Consider the following 27,397-nt stretch of genomic DNA (forward strand, 5'->3'; position numbering starts at 1 on the left):
ATTGGCAAGGGGAACCTGCTTCAGTGTTTCTGTAAATACTAGTCTTGGCATTCTCAAATAAGTATTGTTATTTACACGTATACAAAAGAATGTTAATATTTTCCAGTGTCCAAAATATCATAAAGAGTAGTCAAACAGTATAAAAACTTCTAGTCAATAGCAAGTTATAACTTGTGACCTGCAAAAATGAGGCAATTAAAAAATACCCCCCATTTGAAGTCTCTTCTTCTTCCTAGTAATAACTGTCAGCTAGATATATTTGATGATTAAACAGTGTTTATTCCTTTAAATGTCAGCTGCTTATGTCTAAAATGTCAGACTAAAACTTTTTGTCTTGTGATCCAATTGTAAGAAAGCCTTAAAAAAAATTAGTATGTAAGTCTATGATTAAAAATTAAAAAGTATTAGTTATATGTACTAGAACATGCATCATCTTGAGAAGGTCATATTGTCTGTCATGTCCAGATAGGGAAATCCTCTTGTTCTGATGGAAATAATGTCAATCCAAATTTTGGAAATTTCTGATATAAAATAATGTGTACAATACTTTTTTTTTTTTTTTTTATGACTGTTATATCTGCCATACCTCTTTCCTCGTTTCTGGGGATGATATTATATCAAAGGTAAGAAAGGAAAGAACAGATTACATTGTAGCCAGGAGACATGGCTATAGAAATAGATTATCTGAATTACCCAAGGTAGAATATTTCATAGGCATTTGGATGATCCTGAAAGTAAATTTAACATGGGTATCTTATATCTCAAATTATTTTTTGTAGTTTTTTCAGATGACATCCCTTCTTACACTATTGAAGAGAGTTTCAGCTTTTCTTAGCCAAATTGATGTCCTGCACTAATGCTTTTGCTTACTACCTTCTACTGCATCCAGTAAAGCTGGATCCAGTTGACAGTTCAAGAGCCACCGATCACCCAGGGTATTTTCTTTCTGCACACAATGTCACTCACCATAGATTATATCTTAATGAAGCAGGATATTAGTGCAGTGCTTTGTTAGGTAAAATACAGCCTGTTTTTCATCTCTATGCAGTAAACACACAATAAGTTATTTGTAATAGTCAAGGGCGAACAGACAGCAGACGAGCAACAGAAGGAGTATGGAGATAAGGAATGAAAAATGAGACCAAGAATGGTGTGGTGGAAATGGGTAAAAGAGAGGTAGGTGTTGCATCTGGATATAGCAAGTTTGAACCCGGTTTTAATATTTTTCTTGGTACAGCTGAATGCAGCATCTGTGAGAAAATGGACATAAATGAAATAGTGGTCATAACACGAAAAAGGAGACTAGACATAAGGAAAACATTCCTCACCATGAAGCAGTCAAGCACTGCAACAGGCTGGTGAGAAAGGCTGTGCAGTCTCTGTTCTTGGCATGTTTCAAGCTAGTGCTCAACACATCCTTGAGCAATCTGGTCTGAACAGGGTCTTTGACCCTGTGTTGATGAGGAGGTTGGTCAAGATGACCTCCTGGAGTCTCTTCCAACCTGAATGATTCTTTTTCCCTTTTGATCCACTAACATAAGCCAATATGATTTTTCTAAGTAGCATATACTTGTGTAAACCCATTAGAAAATAGGTTACCTTTCTGTTTATTTTCTGCTTCATAAAATATACTATAGCAGTGCTTACTCGAAAGCAAAACTGAGGAAAATTACACAGAAAATACATTATTTTCAACAAATGTCCTTGATATGTACAGAGTCAACGTTAAGAGCTGCCAAAATTAAGTTTACTCATGTAAACTTAATTCACTGGTTTTGGGTGTAAACACGCTGAATCATATTCTTATTACATGATTATATGCTAGGTTTTCCAGTGGGATGTGTGTCATTCAATGTGTAAAGTGGATAGTTTCAGAGAAACATATGTGAGTGAGTATATAGGGCCAAAACCTCTTTTATGACGATACTAGCATGCCGTGGAAAAGAGTAAGAATGCATAGATCTACAATAGAGTTCTTGTATGATATTGTACAGATAAGTCCTCTAAACAGAAGTGTTCATGTGTAACCAGAAATTATATTGCATATGTAAATAATCTGACAGGGAACAGTATAGATTGACACCTGTAGTTGCTGTGTACTTGTAGCTATAAAGTGGAATGATTTGAAGAATGCAAACAATATCTAGAATATTTAAATTGTGTTTTACCACCTATTTGCTCAGTAAGTAAGGATTAATAGCTTTGTATCAAAGGACTCTTCAGTTCTTAATAGTGTTAATACCAGTGCAATATGTTTGTTGTGAGGAGATTTTGTTAAATACAGTAATTTACGTAAGCCAGATACTTCTAAAGATCAAAGTCCAAGAATATTAATGAGTCTGTATTTTTTCCAAATAATTTGTGTTTGAAGACAAACACAGATTATACAATCAAAGGATGCCTGAGGCAGGAATGGACCTCTGAGCAGGTGTCTCGGAAGCATTTCTAGTCAGGTTTTGAATATCTTCAAGGATGGATACTCCACAGTCTCCTGAGTAGCTTGTTTAGTCACCCCCTCAGTAAAAAAGGGTTCTCCTCTTCTTAATGGAATTTTCTGTGTTTCAGTTTGTGTCCATTGCCTCTTGTCCTGTCACTGGGCACCACTAAGATTCTGGCTGCTCTGTCTGCACTCACCTCTATAAGGTATTATGCACATGGCTAAGATCTTCCAGAGCCTTCTCTGCTTAAGGGCACATTGCTGGCTCATGGCCAGCTTATTCACCAGGACCCCCTGGGTTTTCTCTGCAGAGCTACTTTCCAGACAGTTGGTTCTCAGCCTACACTGGTGCATGGAGTTATTCCTGCCCGGGTGGAGGAGGATCATGGAAATGTTAAGTCTTTGCTTCATTCCTGAAGTGCCAGAGATCAGTGAGGACTAGCTGCTTCCTAAGGGACAGTGAGCCAGGAGCAAAACGTATGAACATAGCCACCAGGACAGGGGCCTCATCAGTCAGGACCCATCCAACACTACCCCAGTGACGGAGCAGGCAGCCCTGGGGGGGTATCAGCCATGCTGAGCCAGGAGTCCAGGTTATCAGACATACAGAAATGGTTGTTGTGCAACATAAAGTCAGAAAAGTTGATTGCTCTTATAGATGGTAACGTTAAACCTTTAGTTAATCCTAAGTAAACAAACATGAATATGCTTTAAAAAAAAAAGGAAGGTTTACAAGATAGATTTTGTCATGACATTCTTTGTGCAGGATGAGTAATATAATTTGTATTTTTAACAGTACAGCCTCAAATAATACAACTTAAAAATGAAACTACATTTGAGAATGGGAAAGCCACCCTCATCTGCGAAGCAGAAGGAGAACCTATCCCAGAGATTACTTGGAAAAGAGCTATTGATGGAATAACTTTCTCTGAAGGTGACAAGGTAAATCAGCCTTTAATGTCTAAAATATCTAAATATGTATTGTCTGGCTAATCTTTTTGTAAGCAGAAGATTAATGTAGAGATAGATTAAGTCTAGATTTCTCTGGAGTTGGAGTGAATTGCTACTTTCCGAGGTAGTAAGAGAGACGTGGAGATTCTAAATTTTAAATTGGAAGAAAAAACAAAGAAAAAGCCATTAAAGTGCTGAAATGTAATTCACGTTATCAGGTCTATATTTTCATGCATAACCCCTACTAGGGTTTTCAATTTCATCTTGGTCATAATGGCTTCCCATAGCCCTTCTTGACTATATTTGGACTGTGTCCAGTATTTCTCAAAATGCGGTAGCGCTTATAGAAATCTGAAAAAAAAATTCTGTATACTTTAGAGTTCTTTATTTCCCACTTCTGACTTTTTTTTCCCTATTTTTCTCTTACATTTTTCCTCACAAAGAGCAAGTACAGTATAACTACAAATTGAGCCCATTTTCCCATTTTGTTTTCCCGTTTTCATGTTTTATTACAAAAGTAAGTTGAGTAGAGAAAGATTACAGTATGACAATGAAGCAAGTCACTTACTGTGGGAACAAGAGCTGTAATTAGATGGAACGGTGAAGGCAAAAGTGAATGGTGCAATGTTATTCCTAACCATGTAGATAACAAGCTGTTTCTACAGAGCTCTTTTTTCTTTTTTTAGAATAATTTTCTTTTAGTTTTTGAACAAGAATTTTCTTCTTAATTTCCTTACATAAACTACAGAATTTCTCTGCACTGGTTAAAGTACGAGATACCATCTTTCTGGCTGGCTAATTCAGATTTTTACACCAGATTATCAATCTGGTCCTCTTGCAGATGTTTGCGCATTCATAGCTCTTGCTTAAAAAAACAATTCACAAACCTATACAGCAATCAAGCCAATAAGGGAATTAGATACACAGTGTCACTCAGTTCATAGGGAATTGCCATATATTAAGGAATTATGTATTTCCATTATTTGTGTTCTGAAGGAGAATGTCTGGTCTAGTCTCTGACTTGACCTTTCCTGTAATGCAGGTGGTTTATGTGAGGCTCTGTCTACCACTTTCCTGCTCTGTGATTTCCATTTTGGGGCAACATAACAGTATTTATATCATTTTTTTCTAATAGTTTTGCATTAAAATAAAACCGTTTGTCTCCTCAAGTATTTCAAGTCAAAGGTCATCTTTCTGACCCACAAAAAGAGTACACTTGCTTCAAAGGTTACAAATGCAGCCTGATGTTTGGAATGTTCCTAAAATAAATTTGTTATATCAGAAATTGAAAATGAAAGCAAATCGCAGAAACAAGCTAAAAAATATCGATGCAGCTGAAACCTGAAATTTATCCAGTGCTTATATAGGTCAGTATTACATTCTTAATTCAAACTGCAGATGGTTAAGTTATCTAGACGTGTTACTGTAGCATTTTTTGAACTGTGGTTCAGCTGAATAATACTGACAGCTAAACTAAAACCTATATTCAGTTTCTACTAGTGTGCTGACCTACTATGTGTGGAAGATAAAAAGAATGAGAGTAAATGCAGTTCTATGGTTTCCTTTTGTTCTTGCCAATGAGAGAATTCTATGTGTAGTGCTCATGGGAGAGTTTTTTGCTGAATGTTGAATAAATGTTCTGTAATACCGTATATGTTCTTGAGCTCAAAAATATGCTGCTGTGTTTGCTCTGCAGTCCTCCGGCTCTAGGGTGCCAAAGCCTTGGCTTGTGCTTTCCTACCAAATTAGGCAAATAGGGAACAAAACTGGCAATGATTAAATTATTGAATTATTGTTGAATAATACAGCGATGTTTTACACACAGAAAGTAAAGGTGAATTGAAGAAAATGGGGGGGGGGGGGGGTGGTGGTGTTGTAACATAGCCTTAAACTGAAATTATTACTTATATGTGATAACTTTTGAAGTAATTTTCAATCACCAGACATATTTGCATAAATACAAAAATTATCATCTACATTCAGAGAACTCATCTACTGAATTTTTTACCACCTTTAAAACATTTTTTTGGTATAGGCTGCACTTTATCCAACATTTTGGTTAATTAAGAATATCTTTAGGGGATTAATTTTTTCCATAGAAGATGGAAGAACTGCTCTAACTGTAATACTAGCATGGTGCTGATTAAAAAACACAGGAAGTGTTGTTATTTTTTAACTATACTTTTCTTACTTCTAGTATGCAGCTCCTCAATCCATGTTATTCTTGTTTTGATAAAATGCAAGCATACCTTGTATGGGTAAGGAAGAAGGCTGAATGTGAGATCATTCTTAGCCTCAATGGATTCAAAATGATTTCTCTGAAATGATACATACATAGATAGATCTTTTAACCAGGACATAGGCTTTTCTGAGTCTTGAAATGATTATGTGCAAAAGAATAGAAAATATGCTCCAAAATCATAGATCAAAGAAATAACCCTACTAGGCTTAAGGAGGATAATGTTCATGAGTAATAAGCCCACAATTAGCTCTTAGGAAAATATAGCTCTGATAAAGGATTTTCAATACGTCAGAAGTGTGTATTTGAAAGTTGAAGCCACGTGAGTTCAAACCAGAAGCAAAGCAGCCTTTTCCTCGCTCCTTTTATCAGTTAGCCTTTGGAACAACCTACCACACAGTGTGTGGTCCCTCTTTCATTAAGAATTTGAAATAAAGGGTTTTTTCCCCCTCCTCTGATCTCTCTTGATAGTTTCAATGAAAAGTTTTCTAGGAGATCACATTAGATGACTTCTGTAATCCTTTTATGGCTTCATAACCCATAAATACATGAGAGTGGGTAAGCCTGAGTAAATGAATGATTATGCGTGACAGAAGGCATTTGGCTCACCCTTAAATATTTGAAAATGGAAATGGAGATTTAGTCCAAGACAGAGCTTCATCTGCTGTTGCAGTGTCAAGCCAAAACTCACTGCTTGGTGCATGTACTCTGCCTCTGCACTTCTAGTCCCCGATTCCCCAGCATTGCGCGTCCTTTCACTAATGTGCCAACCTGGCCATGCCCTTTTCAGCTGTGATTCGAAATGGTGTGTTCCTGCAGACCTCTGTGCATCCAGCAGGCCTGGCCCTTTTCCCAGTAAAAAGAGGAGGTAGGAGAAGAGTTGGTTTTTTGTTGAACAGAAGGGAGGATAGTGATTGGATTTGATTTGCTGCAATCAGTTATAAAATGGATTTTGGACACACACACACACATCTACACACATCCCTGAAGAAGAGCGTATCCTGATTCCCTGATACAAAAATGTCATTGATTCCTGCACATACTGCAGAAGTGTAAGGGCAGTTTCGTGCTCTACTTTCCTAGTATCTGATTCTAGCAGAAATATGAAAGCTGACCAATGTTGTTTGTAATTACCATTTCAAGCTCTGTTTTGGAATACAAATGATAATAACAGATGGGGCTTGATATGAGATAGTAACTCCACTGTATGCAGCATGTGTCCAAAGAGACAATTTTTACCCTGAAGAATTTATGATCCAGACATATAAAATGCATGAAAGAAATAGCGCAGAGAGGTCACAGTCCAGGTCCAGTATCTGATACGTAGTTTTGATAGTGCCTCATGTGTGGCATAACTGGTTAATAAACCAAACACACACACACACACCCCCAAAAAAAAATTTGCAGCTTGGGAGTTGGATTTAAGATATATGAGATTATATTGTATTTTTTATATATTTGATACAGATTCACCAAATGTCTTTGAAATACCTTACACTATGGTTCTTATATCCACAAGTAAAAACATCTCTGATTTTTAACTTTATAATAAAGCCTACAGGGATAAGTTGAGTTCTGCTTCCTTCCATCTAACTACCATTGCAGCAATAATCTGAGTGTCCCTGTGAAATTTCCTATGACATAGTTTCTAAATATTGCAGACCTCAGACCAATAATTAAATTCTTTTCCAAGTTTGAATTCACTTTATCTTGGCATGCAAATTATAACTATTTGGAGCTTGTAAAGTTTTTCAGTTTTCATGATCAGGTGATAGACAAAAGGCAAAGGATATGGGGTTTGTTTTGTCTTTTTCTTTGAAAGGTCAACTCTGCTTTTTCCCCAAGCCTGTTAACTCCACTTCAGTTATTACAAATGTTAATAAAAAGAATCTGAAAATTTTTTGTTTCCCTGTATATGCTACTGTCACTGCACAAAAAGAAGCAGTGTTACCGTGTCAGTGAATTGTGTTGCTTTTCTTCTGAGATAGTAATGAGGGCTTTGTTACATGTTTGCTTATCAAGGATCAGTGCTTTATTTGAAATGAATGACCCAAAAAGAGGACCTGTAGATGTATTTAGGGTATTTTAATGGATTCCAGGAGGTTTCTTTCTTTTTCTGAGCTGTACAAATCCCAGTCTTTGTAAATTAATCTCGGGAGCTTTTCTCCTTTGAATTGTTGGAAAAATGTAAAGGACAAGTCTCCTTGCCTTACTGAACAAAAGTGTTATAATCTGTTTCACCTACATGTTGTGTGAACAGCTTCTACTTACGATATCATAGAATATTTTTGCTGTTGTAATATTAGCACAGGCCTGCGGGCCAGAACAGTTTCTGTAGCCAGCTGCAGTTGTGTCTGATTATGCAATTGAGACACTCTGCAAACAATTCAAGCAGGCATTAAAGATTTTTTAGTTTTGTTTTTAACCCTAAAATAGAATGGGGGGCTTCACATGTTAAAGCTATGAAACAGAAGAGTAAGAATATTGTCACTGGAAGAAGGCAAATAAATGGACTTGAGAGCGAGTAGAAAGCAGGAGGATGCCCTTAAATGTGAGATAATTAGTGCTATTGAATATACACATTTATACCCGGTGACATATGCAAAACATGGAGCACATATGAGCACTGAACCAGTCATCTGATCCATAGAAATCTGTGTATGTTTTGGGGTTCCTTCATCTTCTCTATAGTATGTTCAGCTACACTAATATGGAGTTGAGACAAACTTTTCAGTTAACTAGAAGCTAAAAATAAAGTGTACAGTTTTGGGAGGTGACAGTATTTTAGTAGGAAGATTGATTTCAGAGGGGTGAGATTGTATGCAGTTAGAAATAAAGAGCAGCTTTCCTGAGTGAACTGAGAAAGCTTTACAGTAGGAAAGCTGCAAGCCAGTGTGGATATTTCAAAGTCCTTAAGTAGCCCAATCACTCATCTGAGTTCCATACGCTCCTTTAGTTAACAATATCTGCAGTGATGTGTAGATGAAGCTGAAACTGAAGCCAGAAATTAGTTTGATGTTCCACAGCCTCTTCTTCCCCAGTGCAGGCTTGGTGGGTGATTATATTAACAACTCAATACTAAATCTCAGCCACATGGCCAGGGGGCCCTTCAGATTTGTTCCTCTTTTAGGAGAGAAGTTAAATGCTCTGTTAGCCGGACAAGACCCAAATGACATTACATATACACAGCCATATATGTATTCATGTTGTGTGGATGACTGCGTTAGTATTATGCTAGCTCACAGTTCTCTCATTTCTGAAAATTTTTCCTTTCAGTAAAACTTTAGGATCACTTTCCACTGGGACAGAATTAAGTAAGCAGAGACAAACTTGTTGATTCTTTAAAGGTGACAAAAATCCAGGAAAATGTAAAATTTAATACCTCCTCTATATTAAAAGCTTAAACAACCTAGGGAAAGAAGGATGTTTATTTAGGAACATCACTAATTTAATCAATTGTTTAACATGATACCTAAACTTAATTAAGTATGAAGTTTTTACCCATTCTGTAAATGGATAATCCCACTTCCACCTAATTTATATTTCAGACTTAAAAATTGTCTCCCATGTAATCCTTTTGCTTATGTACTAACTATGCACCAAGTAGATACTTTTAGGTACTTTCTGTGGATTGTGGTGCTGCATTTACTGGCTGAAATAAAGCCATACAAGCTTGGAAACGGCATTTCTTTCCCTTCCAATATTAGCTTTTTCTATTTAGTCATCAGTGATGATATTCCATCTGTTACACTAATGAAGACTGAAATTATCAGGGAACTTTTTATGGACCAACATTTCCGACGATACCAGTACAGCTTGGACTTGAACATTCATTCATTCCTTCCACTACACAAAAGATCTTTTCATGAGCTTCTGCCTAAGTATCAGTCGTATTATCTGCTAACGGTTTTAATAACTTTCAAATAACTTTTCCTTTTCTGATGAAATAAAGATCCTGCATCTGGTGATACATTTAGCAGTACAGACACACTTTATACACTGGAGTCATTTGGTAGTGTTCACTGATATACTATAGGACATTCTCCAGAGACTTTGGAAATGTTACGTTTTCTAGGTACCGTGGAAACTCACAGCAAATGACCACAATTAATGGAAATGAGCAGTGGAATGCTGGCAAAATGTATTTTACACTATTAAAGCCTGTCAATAGTTTTCCTGACCTGAAAGGCAGTTTGAATACCCTTGAATGTTACTTTGTAATTCTGTTTAGACTTTTGGCAAAACCAGGATGAAAGCAAGTGGCCTAGATTCTATTTTTTCAATCTGTTGTTTATCTTGTTTAACAAATTATCTAAACTCTGTGTGATAATTAGTTCTTAATAATTTGTTAATGTCCTTAGTATGCTGTTAAAAAAACCACACTTTCCTATCACATTTTCACTGTACCATCTCCCTGTGTTCATCTACTTATACACTATCTTCCTATTAATAACAGTTCTCAGATTTCACACACAGTCAGGTTATGGCAGTTTAACATGACAATGATGATGGACCAGTACATGTCTGTCATCCATGATAGTTAGGAGGCTGTGCAACTTAAAGCATAATGCAAGAGTCTTATTTCTTTGCATTGGGAAAAGTGATGACTGTTTGCACCATCCCTTACTAACAGCTTGTGAAATTCAGTAAATAATATTTCTTAGGACTGCATAACTGAACCATAGGTCTGAGCTCTGATTCATGGTCAAAATAACTCCCATCTATCTGTGTTATTAAAATCTCTAAATGTTGCAATAATATAAAAAGTGGTATCAAAAAAAAAGACTTTTTTGTCTTTCTAAAAATTTATGCTTTTATATATTAAGTTGTGACATCTATGCCAAAGGTCAGTGAATTAATAGCATGTGGTAATCTTTACCTTACTGCAAGATGATCATCTAACATGCTTTAATGTATCTTATAGGTAGCTGATACATAACGTTAAAGCCCTCAGGGTTATATTACTTGGTAAAAATTGATTGAATTAACCTAGTACTCTATAAATGTTCCTCTTCCAAAAATAATATACAAAAGTGGATATTTAATATAGAAATCTGCATTAAGAATACGGTTTGCAAATACTTAGAATTCCAAACTGAATAAATTCTATTTTACCAGCACATTTCGGAAACCCCATTTGGAGTTATGGTCTGTTGACCAATATAACTTTTCTGTTTTAATTTAGAAAATATGAAAATAGGTACAGTGGCTTCTTTTAGAGCTTTTAAATGGAGGCAGGGGTAGAATTAGCATGTATGTATACTGATTAGACAAACAATATTTACAGTATGGAACATGTGATGTTATTTGGACCACAGTTATCAGTGCTTCCTTATCACAGATTCAAAGTGGTTTCACTAATACCAAAACTAGTAATTTCTGTTGTGATAAAAGTATCGCTATCTCCCCCAAAATCAATACTGCAGGCATTTAAAATTAAAACCTCCAAGAATTTTAAGATTAATGGATATTCTTCAAGATTTCGTGAATTCACAGGTCATCGTATTTAGCAGATATGCCCTAATTATGGTAAAAAATCTTTACAAATTCTGTATGAAAGTGTACAGATTTATATAAACAAATTAGTCCTTTTGTCTTTATTACCGTTATTGTCCTATTTGTTAAAATGAAACTGTGTGGTCATAACACATCATACATATATCACTCACCTTGTAGCCAATGCCAAAATATTAAATAACATGGGAGTTTTTTCGCTCATGAGATATCCTTAACAAATGCATTTTTGGCAATTTTATTGGAAACTTTGTTTTCTTGGATAAGACATTCAGAGGTAGTAGCTGTGCAAAAGAAAACAAAAACTCCTACCCCTACCAGCCTCCTACCAAGAGGCCATTTGCTGCCCACAGTCTCCTCTGCTCCAACATGACTCCTTCCCACAGGCTGCAGTTCTTCAAGAGCTGCTCCAGCACGTGTCTTCTCCACAGGGTGCAGTCCTTCAGGAACAGACTGCCCCAGCACAGGTCTCCCATAGGCCACAGGTCCTACCAGGAGTCTGCTTCTGAGTGGGCTGCAGCTCTCTTCCGGGCATGTCCACCTGCTGTAGGGTGGGCTCTTCCATGGGCTGCAGGTGGATATCTGCTCCACTGTGGACCTTCATGGGCTGCAGGGGGACAACCTGCTTAACCATGGTATTCTCCATGGCCTGCAGGGGAATCTCTGCTCAGGCTCCTGGAGCCCCTCTTCCCCCTCCTTCTCCCACCTTGGTGTCAGCAGAGCTGTTTCTCACACTTTTTTGCTCACCCCTCTTTTTCTTCTCCTCCTTTACCCAGAAACTGATTGATTACCTTCCTCCAGGCCTCCCTCTCCCCTCCCAGTTTGCCTGCATACCTGAGTATCTTACAGCTGGGACTAATTTTTTAGCTGTGATTCATTTATCCACATGGTCTCTTCAGTTTATGTATTGTTACAGATCGGTTTCTTCAGCAATGTACTATGCATAACTTCTGATAATTTAATAATATATAGTCCTTGAGTTTCCTAACTTGTGCAGTTGAGTTGGAAATGCTGTAAGCTGACTGAAAAAAAGCTATAGATCGGTTCTAGCATTTCGTTTCTCAGTGATGCTTCTGGCAGAATGACATATGGTTTTTGTGCTGCCATGTTGCAATCTCTGCCTTCCAACTTGTTTCAAGCTCTAGTAGCAGCACATTTTTCCATACTATTTTCCACCCAAATTGACTGATATGTTTGGCATAATCTTTTATTTGTATCTGTACATATTAATAAATTTAGACATGTAAATAGAGAAACTCAATTAGATGATACCAATTAAATAAAATAACTTGAAAATAAATATTTCTATGCCCTTTCAGATATGTCCATGTTAGCTAATTTTCTCCATTTTGCTTGGTGCTGCAATAATTTATGGTTGTTTCTTCAGTTACAAAAAGCCTGACAGAATTCTCTGGGTTTGTGAGCGAAGACTTTATGACCTGTGAAATCTGAATCTGTGTCCTCCTGCAGCCCATTCCCCTGCTCTTCCTGACTGAAGTTATGCATTTCTGGCTTTCTGTGCCTTTACTTTCCCTAAGAAACCTTGTTGCTTATATATCCCCCTGCAGGGCTCCACCTCAGCAGTTTCCAGACAGGCTTCCTATCTGCTGTCTAGCCATAGTTATTTTAATAAACTATATATGACCTTCACAGAAAACTGGAAAGGATCCCAACTCAGTATGCAACCACTGAACATACCAGTAAGAGAAACTCAAGTTGTGATCCCCTTCCACCACACACCCCCTGCCCCCAACAAAAAAAGCACATGTTGTGCTGCTCTGTACGTGCTGTTCTGTGGTACGTAACTGCATACCTTCACCACAGAAGTTACTCCTGCAGCTAAACTCTGTCGTGGTTAGAATCTGAATTCTATGAAAATGAAATGAGTGTATATACAAATGCATTAAGGCTGGTTTGAGATTCTTAGAGTAGTCGCCATTTTAAAGGTTATTTTATATTCTTTCAGAAGAGTTTTGCGAGCAAGAGGGGCATACAACCCAAATTTATCCAATCATTTGTTATCAGTCCAAGTGATGTTTTAGCAGTTTAAACAAAGTAAAACAAACAATTATACTTAGTCCAGTTACAATGATACGAACACTTTAATTCAAGTTATCTAAGTAATACAGGGGGAAAAATTAACATTACAGTTAAAATTGTTACACAAAAGCTCCCTAGTTTTCTTTTTTTTTATAGTCACCCATCCAGTATTCCCCTGAGACCTGAGGTTGACAGTTTAAAATTTAAAAAGGAAGAGAAGGGTTTACAGTTCATCAGCATCCTAAATTCTTCTCCAGGGGAAAATAAAAATTACTTAACCTCCCACTCCAATCTCTTAAAAAGAAACCTAACCAAAACCATGCTTCCTTCCCTGCCTTGGGTCGGCTTGATTTTTGTCCATTTTGTACTGTGGTCTGCTTACAGGTTGTTTTGGGTTCTTTCTTTCTTTGTTTCTTTTTTTCTTACTGTTTTCACCTGTTAGTTATTGAAGTTACAGAACTGCCTCCTCTGGTCCCGAGTAAGATAAAGAGCTAATGTTTGTACATTAGACCTTTGCCATACATGGTCCTTAGCACAGAGCTAAGCGGAAACAAATTTACAATAAGATTTGATTGTCTAAAGGAAGACGTAATTGTATAGTAAAATCATTATTTTTAGTGGCTGTTTTACCTGAGGTCTGTACTGAGTAAGACTGTTGAACTTAATGGTCTTATTCCTGAGAATTTTGCTGGTCTGAATCCATCTGAATCACCCATATTAATGGCATCATAGCAGTGTTGGAGTACATTCAGATCAACAAACTTATTAGGAATAAACCCATTAAATACAGTATTTCTGAGTGAATCAGATTTTATAATTGCAAAGTACATATGTAATCATTACAGTTGTAATATTTCTGTTATAAACACTTGTTTGTGGTTGCTATTGTTATTTTTTACAGCCAAAGCTAATGCTTGTTTTCCTCTATAAACTTTTCTCACATTATGCTAATATTTTTGCCATTAATAGCCATCAACCATTTCTTTCTTGTGATTTGCATCTTTAGCGGAAGTAATCTTGAATGGCTGATCATCATATTTTCTCTCTTTATTATTTTTCTTTCATACTTTTTTGTGAGTAAAAACCAATCAAGGAAGGAAGTTCAGTTTTCTGTTTCATGTCTTAGTAAGTGATTTTGGTGTATTGGATATCCCGTGTCATCTCATTATGTAAAAACTTAAGTTTGAAAGAAATGACAGCATGAATCAATCAAATATCAGTTCATAATTCCTAAAAGTTATACGAAGCTTTCAAGAATACATTTTTTCCTGAGGCTGTACATGCTGTTAACAACCTGCATAGAACCTGCTACTATTTCCAATCTGAATTCTTTAAAAATAACTGCTAAGTCTGCAGATGAACAGAAAATCAAAACAACGATATTTTTTTTCTTCAAGATTAGCCTTTTGTGACTTCCCTGGTGTTACACTGTAGATCTACAAACAATAGGTTCTTCAATAATTTCTTCCTTGTGGAAAAACCAATTCCTAACAAATTCAGGAATTTGCGGGATGCTGACATACATATTTAATGAGCTACAGTTCTAAGAGAATCACAATCTCCTATAAAAATCACTGAAGTCCAAGACACTGCTGTAGCATTATTCTGATTCACTGGACATTAAGGCATATGCACGTAGCAATACTCTGGAATTTTCTGCTGTCTCCAACAGGTGCATGGATAAAATACATTTACCTGAAGAGAATGGGAAATATTGTGAATATACCATCCATAATCCAGAAGGGAGCTTCCATCAGCTTCTACACGATGATGGCTGTTGTGACTAACAGCCCTTTCTCATCATCAAAGGTAGATTTTCAGACTAGGAATTGCTGGTCACTTACACTTAATAGACTTCTGGAATTTTATCATCATTTAGTGTCAGCATGTGATGTTGCAGAAGTTCTTTCGTGCTGCTTCAAGGAACAGTTTCAGGAGCAATTATGGTCTGCTTAAATCTCACGTATAAGAAACGTCAGCCTGAAGTATGTGATCTGAAGTTTTCCTCTCATGTGGATATCAACACAACCCAAAATCAGAAAGCTTCCTAAAAAAATTGCTATTCATGAAATTCAAAAGACGATTCTGTTAATCGGTGTTAGTTTTCTCCTTGAAAATTCAGTGACGCGTACTTGAAATATAACGAAGAGAACATAATGAGTTGGCAATTTTTGACAATTTGACCTGAAGAAGGAAAAGCTAGGCATAAAATTAAACCAGGTTCTTTTTCTTTTTTTTTTTCCCCTCCTCCTGCCCCCTCACCCCCTGATATGAAGATCTTCTACTACATACGTCTGGAGCAGCTCCTTTGGAAGAACTTTAAATGTCCTGCAGTTTTCACTCAGGTTATATGTTCTCACAGTGACTTGTCTTGAGTATGTTGCACTCTGTATTACAAAAGGAACAACACTCTCAATTATAATACACTGTTTCTTCGTATTTTCTGCTTTTAACACACGCCATACACCTCCAAAGTAGCATAAAAGTGCGCAAGGCATCAGAAGACATATCTGATAACTACATGACAGGCTAAACTTACCTGCAGTGGTGTAACTATGGACAGTAATGGCACTTTGATCACAAATAATATTTAAACATTGGCAGAAAAACAAATAAAGGTATTTCAACTTGTTTAGATTTTATTTTTAGGGATTTTGTGCTTGCAGTCTTGCACTTGGACTTCAAGGGATGGAGTACTTTGTCAGCCAAACAGTAAACTCTGTAGGAGGGAAGATAATCAACATGAATTCACAGCTGCTCTAACCATCCAAGTAATGTTATTAAAATCCAGCTACATACGAGTCACCAATTTCTGCATAAGTTCTCACCTTCCAGTCTTGCTTTCAGCCAACTCAAAATGCACGTTTTGGCAGCCATACAACTTCATCTCATTCGGTGCTACAGTTCCCCAGTGGGAGCTGGGAAATGGTTGATAAATCAAACTGAACCACTAATCACACCATCCATTTCTCTCCAGGTACAGCTTTCTACAACTCAGAAAGAATGACAATTTCTAAGCATCATAATCAGCTAATTCTCCCTTTCTGAGAAATTACACCTTTTGAACTACAATGGCAATGGAATTGTGCAGATTGACCACTCCATGGTACCCGAATAAGTTATTCTATCCCAGAAGCTGTTCTTTTCTCTTTGTGGATGTTGTACTGTCATTACATCCCTATTCTCTCTAGCAATCATGGTCTGAAAACTGCATACCTCCTCTGCATGTGGAACTCCTGAAATACACTGAAATACATCATTCTGGTACTGCTCTGGGAGCTCTGGAACATGGTTTTGGAGTTGTGCATTGACCAGTCAGGTCAGCATCAGCCAGTCAGGCCTCTGGGAATATTCACGTGTGGAACTACAAATCATGCGAGAAGTTCGGGAAGCAAAAGCATTGCAGAAAAAGTCAGGTAGTAGAATATCATATATAGCATGACAAGGATTCTATAAAAAATGAAAAAATACATATTTACTTTTATAAAAGCTGTAGAATTAGTCTCAACTGAGACGATACCTCCTATTTTATGATTACTGTAGAATTGATTTGGATTAAGCAACATTCTGAGTAAGAATATTGCAAGTGCAGAAAGTTCTCACCCTTTAGGTGGTTTTTTTTTGTTTGGTTGGTTTTTTTTTTGGAAGGCACTTTGTGATACTTCAGAGTTGTCATTATGGATAATTTTACTTGGAGACCTGTATATAATAGTTTTGTTGTCTTTGACAATGACAGAGAACTAGTCTGCTATCAATATTCAAAATAAAAGGTATTTTTTGGTGGGATTTTAAATTCTTAATTTAGGGAATGTGTTTTTTATGTGGATAAAGTCACAAAGTCAGCTGTACAATGGCTGTACCTATCAAAGTCTCTGCTGACGTTTTATCACTTGTGTTTTAGCTTTATGCTGGTGATGAGGTTGGGGGTGGAGGGGACCACCCCAAGCCCCACTTTTATTTATTAATTCTGTGAAATTATATTATTAACATTAATGTTGAAAAATATTTTGATTTCTTAAGATTTTATTATGATTTCCAAAATGCTGTAAAAAGGTAACTTCTGAAGACCTTGTCTGTCTTTACCATTTTCAGGACACACATTGGTCTATTTATTGAAATTATTCTTCCAATGTCTTACAGTGTAAGCACCTGTTATCATACTTGCTCATTGATCTTTCTAAAGAAATATGTATGTCTGTATGGAACTGTGTTGACCACATGTGTTTTCAGACCTCACCAGCTACAGTGATATGGATTAATTCCATGAATGAGCAGAAATCATAACTGTTGAACCAGAGACTGTTCTCATTGTCTAGGTTTTTGTTTTGTCTATTTTTTATACTTGTTCAATCTAGCAGAAAACACCAGAGTACGTATTTTACATCTCTCCCACTATAACATTTGAAAGGAAAATAAATTCCCATTTAGTAGGTGTCCGTTATTATTTCAGGCAGACTTGAGAGTTACTGACATTACTAATTTATAGAGATTATGTCTGTATTTTGATTTGTCACCAGTGGCAGTGCCAATGCTTTTTTGCTGGTGGGGGTTTCTGCTGAGGACTGCTGGGCAGGTGCAGTGTACTTTGTGTTCCCATGTGTGCTGCCTCTCCCCCTTCCTGTTTAGGTGTGTTACGGAGCCAGTCATAGTGCTAGCGTGTGCTCTCCATACTTAGTGCAAGAGGGAAATAAGCCTCAGAAGATTTTACCAAGGGTTATAAAGTTCTGGTGGTCACAGATACCAAGGTTAGGGCTGCCCGTCTGACATTGTGTATGTGCTATTCAAAGTTAAAGAAGACAACTGACATTATGAATCAGTATGAATGCAGACTTCTGCATATATTCTGGTATATTTTGGTTTTGATAATGCCCTTTACAAGAACAGGAAAATGTAACTAGCATGGTTTCATTTTTTGCTTCAGGCTGACACTGCATGTTAAATTTTTGTCCCAGCTTCTTCTCTGCTCTTTGCCATACTCAACTTCTGTGTCTCTGCTGTGTTCCTAACGTTCGTTCCTAGCTGTGCTTCAGCATGACTGCACTGTTGTTGTACTTTTTGTGTCATAATGTGTCCTTGACTTGTTTACCCAGATCTCTATTAGCAGACTTACACCATAAAAGAATATAATAGAGCCACACTAGTATTTTTGAAGTCCTTGTGAAAATTTATTATACTGTCTAGCATTTTTCATTTGTGTGTGTTAATGTCCAGCATATTCTGGGAATCCTCTCTAGACAGAGGCAATTGCTTCAAAATATTTTTTTTTCATTTATGTATGTATGTATTCATTTATTTATGGAATTTTCGTGGTCTGTATTTGCATTCTTGTTTTCTTTCATGTATTTCTGTGTTCAAGAATGTCAGCCAAAGAGTATGTTTTTAATCAGGTATTGCACTGTCTTTGCAGATAAATTAATAAATTGTACACTAATCAATCTACAGAATAGGACCAGGGAACAGGAGATCTTAAACTGTTCATGAAGAAGCCACAGGACAGAAAGCATTCTGAGCAACGCAGCAGAAAACATCTTATTATGTACTTTACATTATAAGCAATTATAATTTGTTAACAATTTCTAAGAGACTATTGTAATAATTTTCAGAGAATTTGGAAAAAGTGGAAATTAACTTTAGTATTTTTATGATTATTTGGGCCAGATTTTCTTGCCTACAATTGTCATGCGTTTTACTTGGTTATGTGGACTTTGCTTAACCTAGTAGGTCCCTCTCAAAATGCTTCTTATCTGATATTGGATGATGAGACTAGACGATGGGGTCATGCAAAAATCTCCTATCATTCAGAGTATTTAGTAGATTGGTTCTTGCCCTAATTATAAGCCTAAGATATATTATACCATCCATATTTGAATAAATTTTTTTTTCTTATACATGAGAACATAGGAAAGCTGTTTTGAGTACAGACCAAATGTGTACATATCCAAGTAATTTTTTTCTAGCAGTATATAATAATTAGATAAACTAAAGACACGATTGAGAAGTTTCTGTAAAAGCTATCTGGTTTTAAGGATCTTTGTGCTTAATTTCATTACCTGATTCTTTTAAACATCAATTAGCACTCATATCTGTGCTTTGGAATGTATGGAATTAATTATAGTGAATTATGTAGTGAATTACAATATTTGGGATTGGTATTGAACTGATAAAAATTTCCTTTGTTATCAAGTTCAAAATAGCACTGCAAATTTTATACTTCTGTAAAAATACCTATAGTGACTTTAGTGAGGACTATAAATAATTTAACTCTCTTTACAGGAAACCTGTTGACCATACTGCCCAGAAAGTACAACCAGTACATGCTTCTTTTTCAGAGAGTGAAGAATTACCATTTGGAATATATATTTTCAATTCAATTGTTTTTTTCTCTTTTTCATATATGCCTCTAATAGCCTATTACTGGAAACAGAGAATTGAGCTAGCGAAATAATCTCTGATCTAACTGAGAAAATCATGGTGAAAGAGCTTCGGTGAATGTGTCGTTACAGGTCTAAGTCAATATACTTTCACAGAAAGACACTTTCCATTGTGCAAGGAGAAGGTAGTGAGAAAAAAATTGGCTTCTCTTTGTACGTTTGTGATACACAGTAAGGAAAGCCAAAGAGAATATTTTTCTCAAAATACCTGTTCTTTACTACTACTGTCTATTGCATAGAGCTGCCTTAGTGCTTTAGGAGGGCAGCTCTTAATGAATCACTAACAGAGCATTTAGTGCTGTATCTATGATTGATAGTCCTAGGTTGTTTCAGCCTGTGTCTTTTCACTGTTTCAAATATGACTTCTCAGGGAAATTTTGGTAATCAAGATAAAAACAGAAATAAAGTTGCTGAAGTATAGGTACATTTTAGGTAAGAAGTATGCAGATAATACATACCTGATGTTTTAAAAAAGCAGCAAATGCTCCTTAGGTAAATCATACTGTTGTTATCTATGTCATACAAAGTACTTGTTATATATATATATATTTATATATATAATCAGAAATTAGAAAACTATTTAATGTTTTATTTTAAAGAAATTGCATTTTAATTATCCAAGAAATCCCTCCAAAAAACATGGCATTCGGGACTGTAGTATGTTTGCTAGTAACTTAATAATTTTTCTTTTTCCTTTTTTTAAATGTATAATGAAAGTAGAAATTTCAGCATTAGAAATTACATAAGAGATAACTAAGTGGTCTTAGTAACTAACTTTTACGAATCCAGATGGTTTCAGGTTTGCTTTTGCATTAAAACTCCATAACTTTAATTCATGTACCTCTGCAGTGAGGTTTTCACAGGAAATAAAATTCAGTGTTCTTGGATTCTGTTGTGGGATCAGAATACTTTTCTTTCCATTGAAATTATAATATATGGAATGCTTTATATAACTGCTTTTTGTCAAACATTTTAAGATCAAAATTGTGTAATTTTTTCCTGTGTTCAGTGAAGAAACAATTGTACAGAGTTAAAAGCTCAGTCACTTAAAGATCATCTGCCACTTTGTGAGTATTTAGTGTAAAAAGCAGTGAACTTGAGTATGTATTTATAGGATTGGACATTAAACTATGTTTCAAGTTTACATGTGATACAGTGAAATAGTTACTGTTTTTTCCTCCCTTTTCTACCTTCTTCAATAATGAAGGTAGATAAATATCGGTATTTTTATCAGCTGTTTTTTCTCCTCAAGTGCAAAAAGTGAAACAAAGATGTAAAGCAAGTTTTCCAAAGCTACAAAACAAGTAAAGGGCAGAACCAGACTAAAAATAACTTATTTTTCCTCAGGTATACTACTTCATGAAGGTTGAAGTGTCAAGCAGTGGATTTTTAAAAAATTGTTATATTTACTTTTCCGTAGTATTTTATACTCTTGAAATTCAAATAGTTTATGGGGAGGGAGTGGGGAGGTGTTTTGGATAAGGTTTTTTATGAAGTTGCTAAATATAAAATTTATCTTCTAGAAAATCAGAAGCCAGCATTCATTTTTCTCCCTTGGCTTTTCCCATACAATGTTACGGAAATGAAAACCAGAAATTCCGGTTGCATTTACGGATCATGTTTTTTAACATTTGTGAGCTTGTGACAAGAAAATGCGAATAACAAAAATAAATCTATGACTGGATTTGTGTTTTGATCATTGTTGGGGGGTATTTCTGTTTGGTTTTGTTTCTGTTTTGGTTACATTTTTAAGGACGAGAGATAATGTTAACTGTAATCTAAGATACTATGCTTTTACATGCATGCATTTTCATTTAGTGCAGCATCAGAACAAAATAAGCAAGGTCATAAACAAGTTTTGAGTATGCAGTTCACTATTCCAGTCATAAGTGGATACATTTTGTGGTTTATCTTGACAATGTTCCTTTAAGCATGTACTTATTCCCTTGATTATAGTGCCTAGAAACAGAATATCTTTTTCTACTTTTTTTTTTTTTTAATTTGACAAATTTAGAAGTTGCTTAGCTGTCAGTAATAACTTCACCATAGATGAAGAGATGCTTTCAGTCATACTTATCAATGATGTTTAATATATAAAACCTACATAAATATACATACATACATATATATATATAAAACCTTTCTTTTTCCTGAATCAATGTAAACAGAGCCCAGATGGCCGTATAGAAGTCAAAGGGCAGCATGGAAAATCGTCACTGCATATTAAAGATGTGAAGTTGTCAGATTCAGGGAGATATGACTGTGAAGCTGCAAGTAGAATTGGTGGGCACCAAAAGAGCATGTACCTTGATATTGAATGTAAGTTCTAATATTTTGTTTTCTCTTTTAAATTTGTTTCAAAAGAAAAAAAAAAAGTACATTCTTAATGGAAGGTCAGTTTTCCCTGGTAATTCATGTTTAAACTTGCATAATTTAAGAAAGTATGTCCTTCTGTAGTTAGTGATACCAATTTCTGTGAAGGAATCCTGTCTTTTCTGAAGTTGACAAGACCCTTGTCAGTGATTTAAGCAGGACAGGATTTCATCTGAGATCATATTCCAGTAGTAACTTCAAGTCTTCGGGCTAGTGGAGACTGCTGCGGGTGCAAAGTATTCAGTGGGGTAACGTACGGATTGAGTTGAGCAACAGCTCTGTCTTGAGTTTAACCTTCTGAGATTCAGCAAAGCCTTCTGTTTATTTTCTTAGTTCTATGTTTTACTAATCCCCAACAAGTCTCTATCCCTTCTTATAACCCCTCCTGGAGTTCACAAGTTCATGACAATCTCATTTAGGTAGGCTGCTTTATGGACAGGCTGCTTTGTTCAAAGGTCCTGAATTTTATCCAAGAGAAAAGGAGATTATTTTTGCTTAGAAGAGAGTCTGATGCTGTAGAAGCCAATCAGTGGATCTAAAGTTGAAATACACAAAAATTCATTAGAAAATTGTCTTTTCAAACTGTTCTTCAAATTCACGAGGCAAAGGTCTTCAAAAAATGAAAACAAAGAAAATTCCTTCTTTTATATTTCAGCATTGTTCTATTTTGCTAGATATCTTTGAGATACATTTGTTCTACATTTGCAGTACGGCTTGAGTGAGCCTGTTTGAGATTGAGACTCAACAGAGAAAGTCGTTCTAGTGGGAAGATAGAAGTTGGAATAGGATCTGTGGCCAGAACGATAGGTAATATAGGTAATAGTTGCAGACCATCAGCTGAGTGATTTCCTGAGGAATTCTGAAAGTGACTTCAGTATACAGTTGCACTTTCCATCTTTTTGGCAGGCAAGCAATGCATTTTGAGGTAGGAAATAAATCTGAAAGGAAAATGAGAAATGGTCAAAACTGTAATTGGATGTTAGAAATGCAGAGATTTGCCAACCCAGAAGACCTAAGAAATAAGTAGAGTATTTATTAATAGCTTTAACATGACTGCTCTTAAATAAATAGACATATGAAGGGATTTGAAACCTTGCAAAATATTATTATTCTTTTGGGAACATATTAATTTACTATATTTGTTTCTTTAATGAATGCACTGGTGCACTGATCATTATTGTAAGAAAAAAAATATTTTACTAGATAAAAAATTAAGTTCAGTGAAGTTCCTGTAAATCCTGTCCTACACTACACATAGTGATATGACGTATATTGTTTGGTTAAGATTATGTAGCCATTATGCTTTAAAACTATATATTAATACCTTTTGTATTCAGAAGAGAGATATAGGATGCACGACATTTTATGAAACATGGGCAACTGAAATTTAAGAATTTATTAGCAGCACAGAATTCATACTAAAGGGCATAAAAAAATCTCTGGTTTGATACATTACATTATTATAGTCTAAGACACCTTTCAGTGTGAGAGTTTTAGAACAGAGGCTAAGAATTTAAAAGTAACGTATTCTTATTATGGTATGGCAGACTTAATTTTGAATGTGTGTGTGAACAATCAAATATCATGTACAAGAAAATGGAATAGCATAGTGGTTTGAGTCTGAATACATGCCTTGGTAGACACTATAAATACATTCTTTTATGAAGCAGGTGTCATAGTAATCCTTCAGTCCAGTTATTTCACTTTGTAAGTTGCAGGCTAGAGACTTCCAGGAAAAAGTACAGGCTCAAAAACTAAACAACTCATTTGTATTCTCATAACAAAATGGGAAAACAAGGGGAATTGTTATGAGATTCTGTGAAGTTGATAGTAAATGATTTGACTCTCCTTATCTCTGACCTTTCTTGTCCAAGTGATACTTTTTCAGCATGTTATTTGTAATTACAGACATTACGATCAGGGTTTTTTATGGTTTGGTTTGTTGGTTTTTTTTCCCCAAAATATTCATTTGCCAAATTGCATAAAACTCTTCAAAATACTTTAATTTTCACTTCAATAATTTTGGTTTTGTTCTGATCAAAACCAGTTCTGAGAATAATTTTTTCAGGTATGGCTGGCCCTTTACAGAATCACTCGTGAGCCATTTTAGCAGAATTTTTATTAATTTTAATAATATTCTAATATAAACCTCAGTAACTATTTTAAAATTGAAATATAAATCAATAAGCAAGACTTAATTGTTTATATTCTTCCATAGTTCCTAGACAGGACTGAGCAATGCACCTATGCCATTCTGTAAGTTAATAACAAAACTACAGCAGTTTTCCTCATATGTTTTAATACGTTTGACAGTTTGTGTAGTCAGGAGAGGAGCATGCTGCCATCACATCCTTAAATGTCAGCGCAGTTAAACAGGCCTAATGGAGACACAGAACACTCTGGTGTCACTGTCTCATCCTTTTATTTACTGACCTCTATCAGAGACTTAAACTGACAGTAGATTGCACAGCATTTAGGTACTTTATCCTTGTTCTCTGTTGGGGTTGCACTTGATGATAAGAGCAGTTCTCCAGGACAGGAAGAGATTATCAGGTTTGATACCAATTGGGCACAGTTAACCCTGCCTTTTATCTGAAGTAAATGCTGGACAGACGTGAATTGTAGGGAACCCAGAGACAATTACATGGATTTCTTCCTACAGAGTCATCTTTGTATTTAGTTACATTTAGTTTTCCTTATATTAAGTATGAAATATAAATCAAAATGATGTGGAAAAGAAAGGTACCATTATATATATAATTTACTAATGGATTTAATTAACTGCAAAATTTGATTACATATATGAAGCCTAGTGTGTATTGGATGACGAAGATAATAATACAACAACGACCAACAACAACAATGGATTGAAAAGTTCCTCTGTGCTGGCATATACTATTTATACTAGGTATTGGGTATTAAGATGTGTCTATAGTGATTATGTACATATTTATCATAGAGAAATAGCTATTTCTTTTTTAAATAAAAACTATGATAGAAATAGATTTTAAAAAATAGATAAAACAGGAGATACTCTAAGATGAGGTATTTGGAAAGGCCTGAGGAAGTTAAATGTACAAACCCCAAAGAACGGCAACTTGATTTCTACATACAATACTATCAGGTGCCTTTCAAAGTTGCAGTTTTCCTATCCACGTGTTTACATTTCTCTACAGTATTTTTTGTCTTTTTAGCTGAGACATAATTATTCTGAAAAATATATGCTAGGCTTATAAAGGTACATTAAAAAGCACAATGAAGGGCTGACCAAAAGAAGAAAAATTCTGATGAGAGAACACATTATTTATTGGGTTCCACAAATTATTCACTGAAATGATTAGCATTTAGTAATTAATGAAGGATAATTTTGACATGTTCAATATGCTGGATCCTCTTTCTTGGGAGTATTACTCTTAGTGAGGATGCACTGATGGCATTACTAAGTTGGAAAGGATTTAAACAAGCCAGTAATGATCAGCAGTCTATAATCCTTTTTAGTATGTTCCTTAAAATTTCTTAGAGTTTTTTTGTTGTTTTCTGGACAGCACTGTCTGTAAAAATTAAGTAAAGAGATAAAGAAGCTGAGAGTCTCCCTGGTCTGTACAGGAACAACAATTGTGATTTGGGAATATAGGAGATAGATAGATAGATAGATAGATAGATAGATAGATAGATAGATAGATAGATAGATAGATAGATAGATAGATAGATAATTATAATTAGGGAATGGAGGGACGATATCAATAGTAGGCGTGTTGTGGAGGTGAGGATGACAGGTAGGAAAATATGGAAGGTAAAGATATGAAGCTGGATTTTGTTCTGAAAATGTGACAAGCAGGATAGGAAGAGAGAAGGGGGTTAGGATCCTGGTTTGAGAAAGGCATTGAAGTTTTTCACTTTTGGATATAAGAGGATTATGTGATCTAATATATGATGTTAGAAGTCTGGTCATCCTAAATTATTCCAGTAATTCTGTCCTGGAATACATGTAACAATAGAAATTTTGAGGCAAACTGTTGCTATCCAAAAATAATGTGTCAGCAATTGACAACACCTGATCATTTTATTACTAAAAAAATATTACTGCTAGTGTGACAAATCTATAGCGGAAGTCTTCCTGTTCTAGTTCTGATGGCCAGTGATCGAAGTGATTTACTGACATAAAAAATGACTGATAGATATATGCAGACAGTTTCTTTTAAACATCACTATTGACAACCTAGCTGTGATTTCTTTATAATTTCTTCTCCTATTTTAGACAGGTTTAGGTAATTTTAGACAAGTTTATCCATTCACAATGGATATTTCTATGAAACTAAAATTTCTTGGGTTTTCTGCTTGTTTTATGTTGTTTTTTTTTAAGTGATCAAATACAATTTCTTAATGTCAAGTGAAATTAAAAGAGAAATAGGTACACTGAATTTCTGTGACTCTGGCACCAACAAGCACCAAAACTATGCATGCATTTGTTGCCCACCGTTTGTTAAGGCTGAAGGTGCCATTATTAACAAAACACTTTGCAGAAATATACCTTATCTTCATGATAACTAATTCTTTTCTATGTTTATAGAAATGGAGAAATTAGTGTTGTGTTTGGATATTAAAAATAATATGATAGTCAAGGTTATCAGGGACTGGTACTGCTTGCCGGTAAGAGACTCTTGCTCTTTCATAAACTGTATAATTAGTATATAATCTGTCATACTAGTGAACATCAATGTCTTATTGTACTGCATTTTGAGAGGAGCCAAAGGAATGAGATGGGAGAAAGGAAACATTGCGGAGTGTTGTTTTCCGTCACTTGCTGTGGAATAAACAGGTACCTCTGCAAAATTGCTGATCTCAAACTTTCAAAATGATGAGCTAGATTCTGAAAAAAACCTCTGGTTTTAGCTATTAATAATGGAAATTTAAAACCTAGCATATGATAAGTTTTATTTGCTTTTCTATTTGGAAACTTCACAGGCAGATCTTGCATGTTTTTCCGTGCGACCACATGATCGTGATAGTAGCAGTTAAACTGAAAGTTAGTAACCCTGAAGTTCTGCTGTTCCTCTCTTCCTTTTAAGGGTTATTATATATTAAAATCTATTTACCTGTCCTCATTTGTTAAGTCTTTCTAATATTATTTCTTGTTACAAGGAATGTGTGACAGTTATTGCACCTCTCTGGGAACAGGTTCTACTTTATCTCCAGGAAAAAGCTATTCATTCCAAAATATTAAGTATTGCAAAACAGGTATGCAGGAGAAAATGCAAGAGAAAGATAGAAGGCTGTTAACCAAATTGTGGCTGAGTTACAAAAAATTAAGATACTTTAACAGGATGGATGACAAGGAGTGTACTAGATGTGCTAGAGGATATGGTTTATTACAGTCCTCGATGATGGGAAACTTATGCTACTATTAACCAT

General features: G+C 35.5%; 1 protein-coding gene across 1 annotated transcript in view; it reads left to right on the plus strand.

The window, feature by feature from the left end:
• The window catches only part of NCAM2 (neural cell adhesion molecule 2), a 310,400-nt gene that overhangs the window by 192,086 nt on the left and 90,917 nt on the right, over positions 1 to 27,397 (plus strand). The window contains exons 8-9 of the mRNA XM_064470098.1: positions 3,234 to 3,379; positions 21,781 to 21,931. Coding sequence (XP_064326168.1) covers positions 3,234 to 3,379; positions 21,781 to 21,931 — 297 coding nt within the window. The remainder of the gene's footprint in view (positions 1 to 3,233; positions 3,380 to 21,780; positions 21,932 to 27,397) is intronic.

Source organism: Phalacrocorax carbo, chromosome 1 (genome assembly GCF_963921805.1).
Source record: "Phalacrocorax carbo chromosome 1, bPhaCar2.1, whole genome shotgun sequence".
Classification (NCBI taxonomy): domain Eukaryota; kingdom Metazoa; phylum Chordata; class Aves; order Suliformes; family Phalacrocoracidae; genus Phalacrocorax; species Phalacrocorax carbo.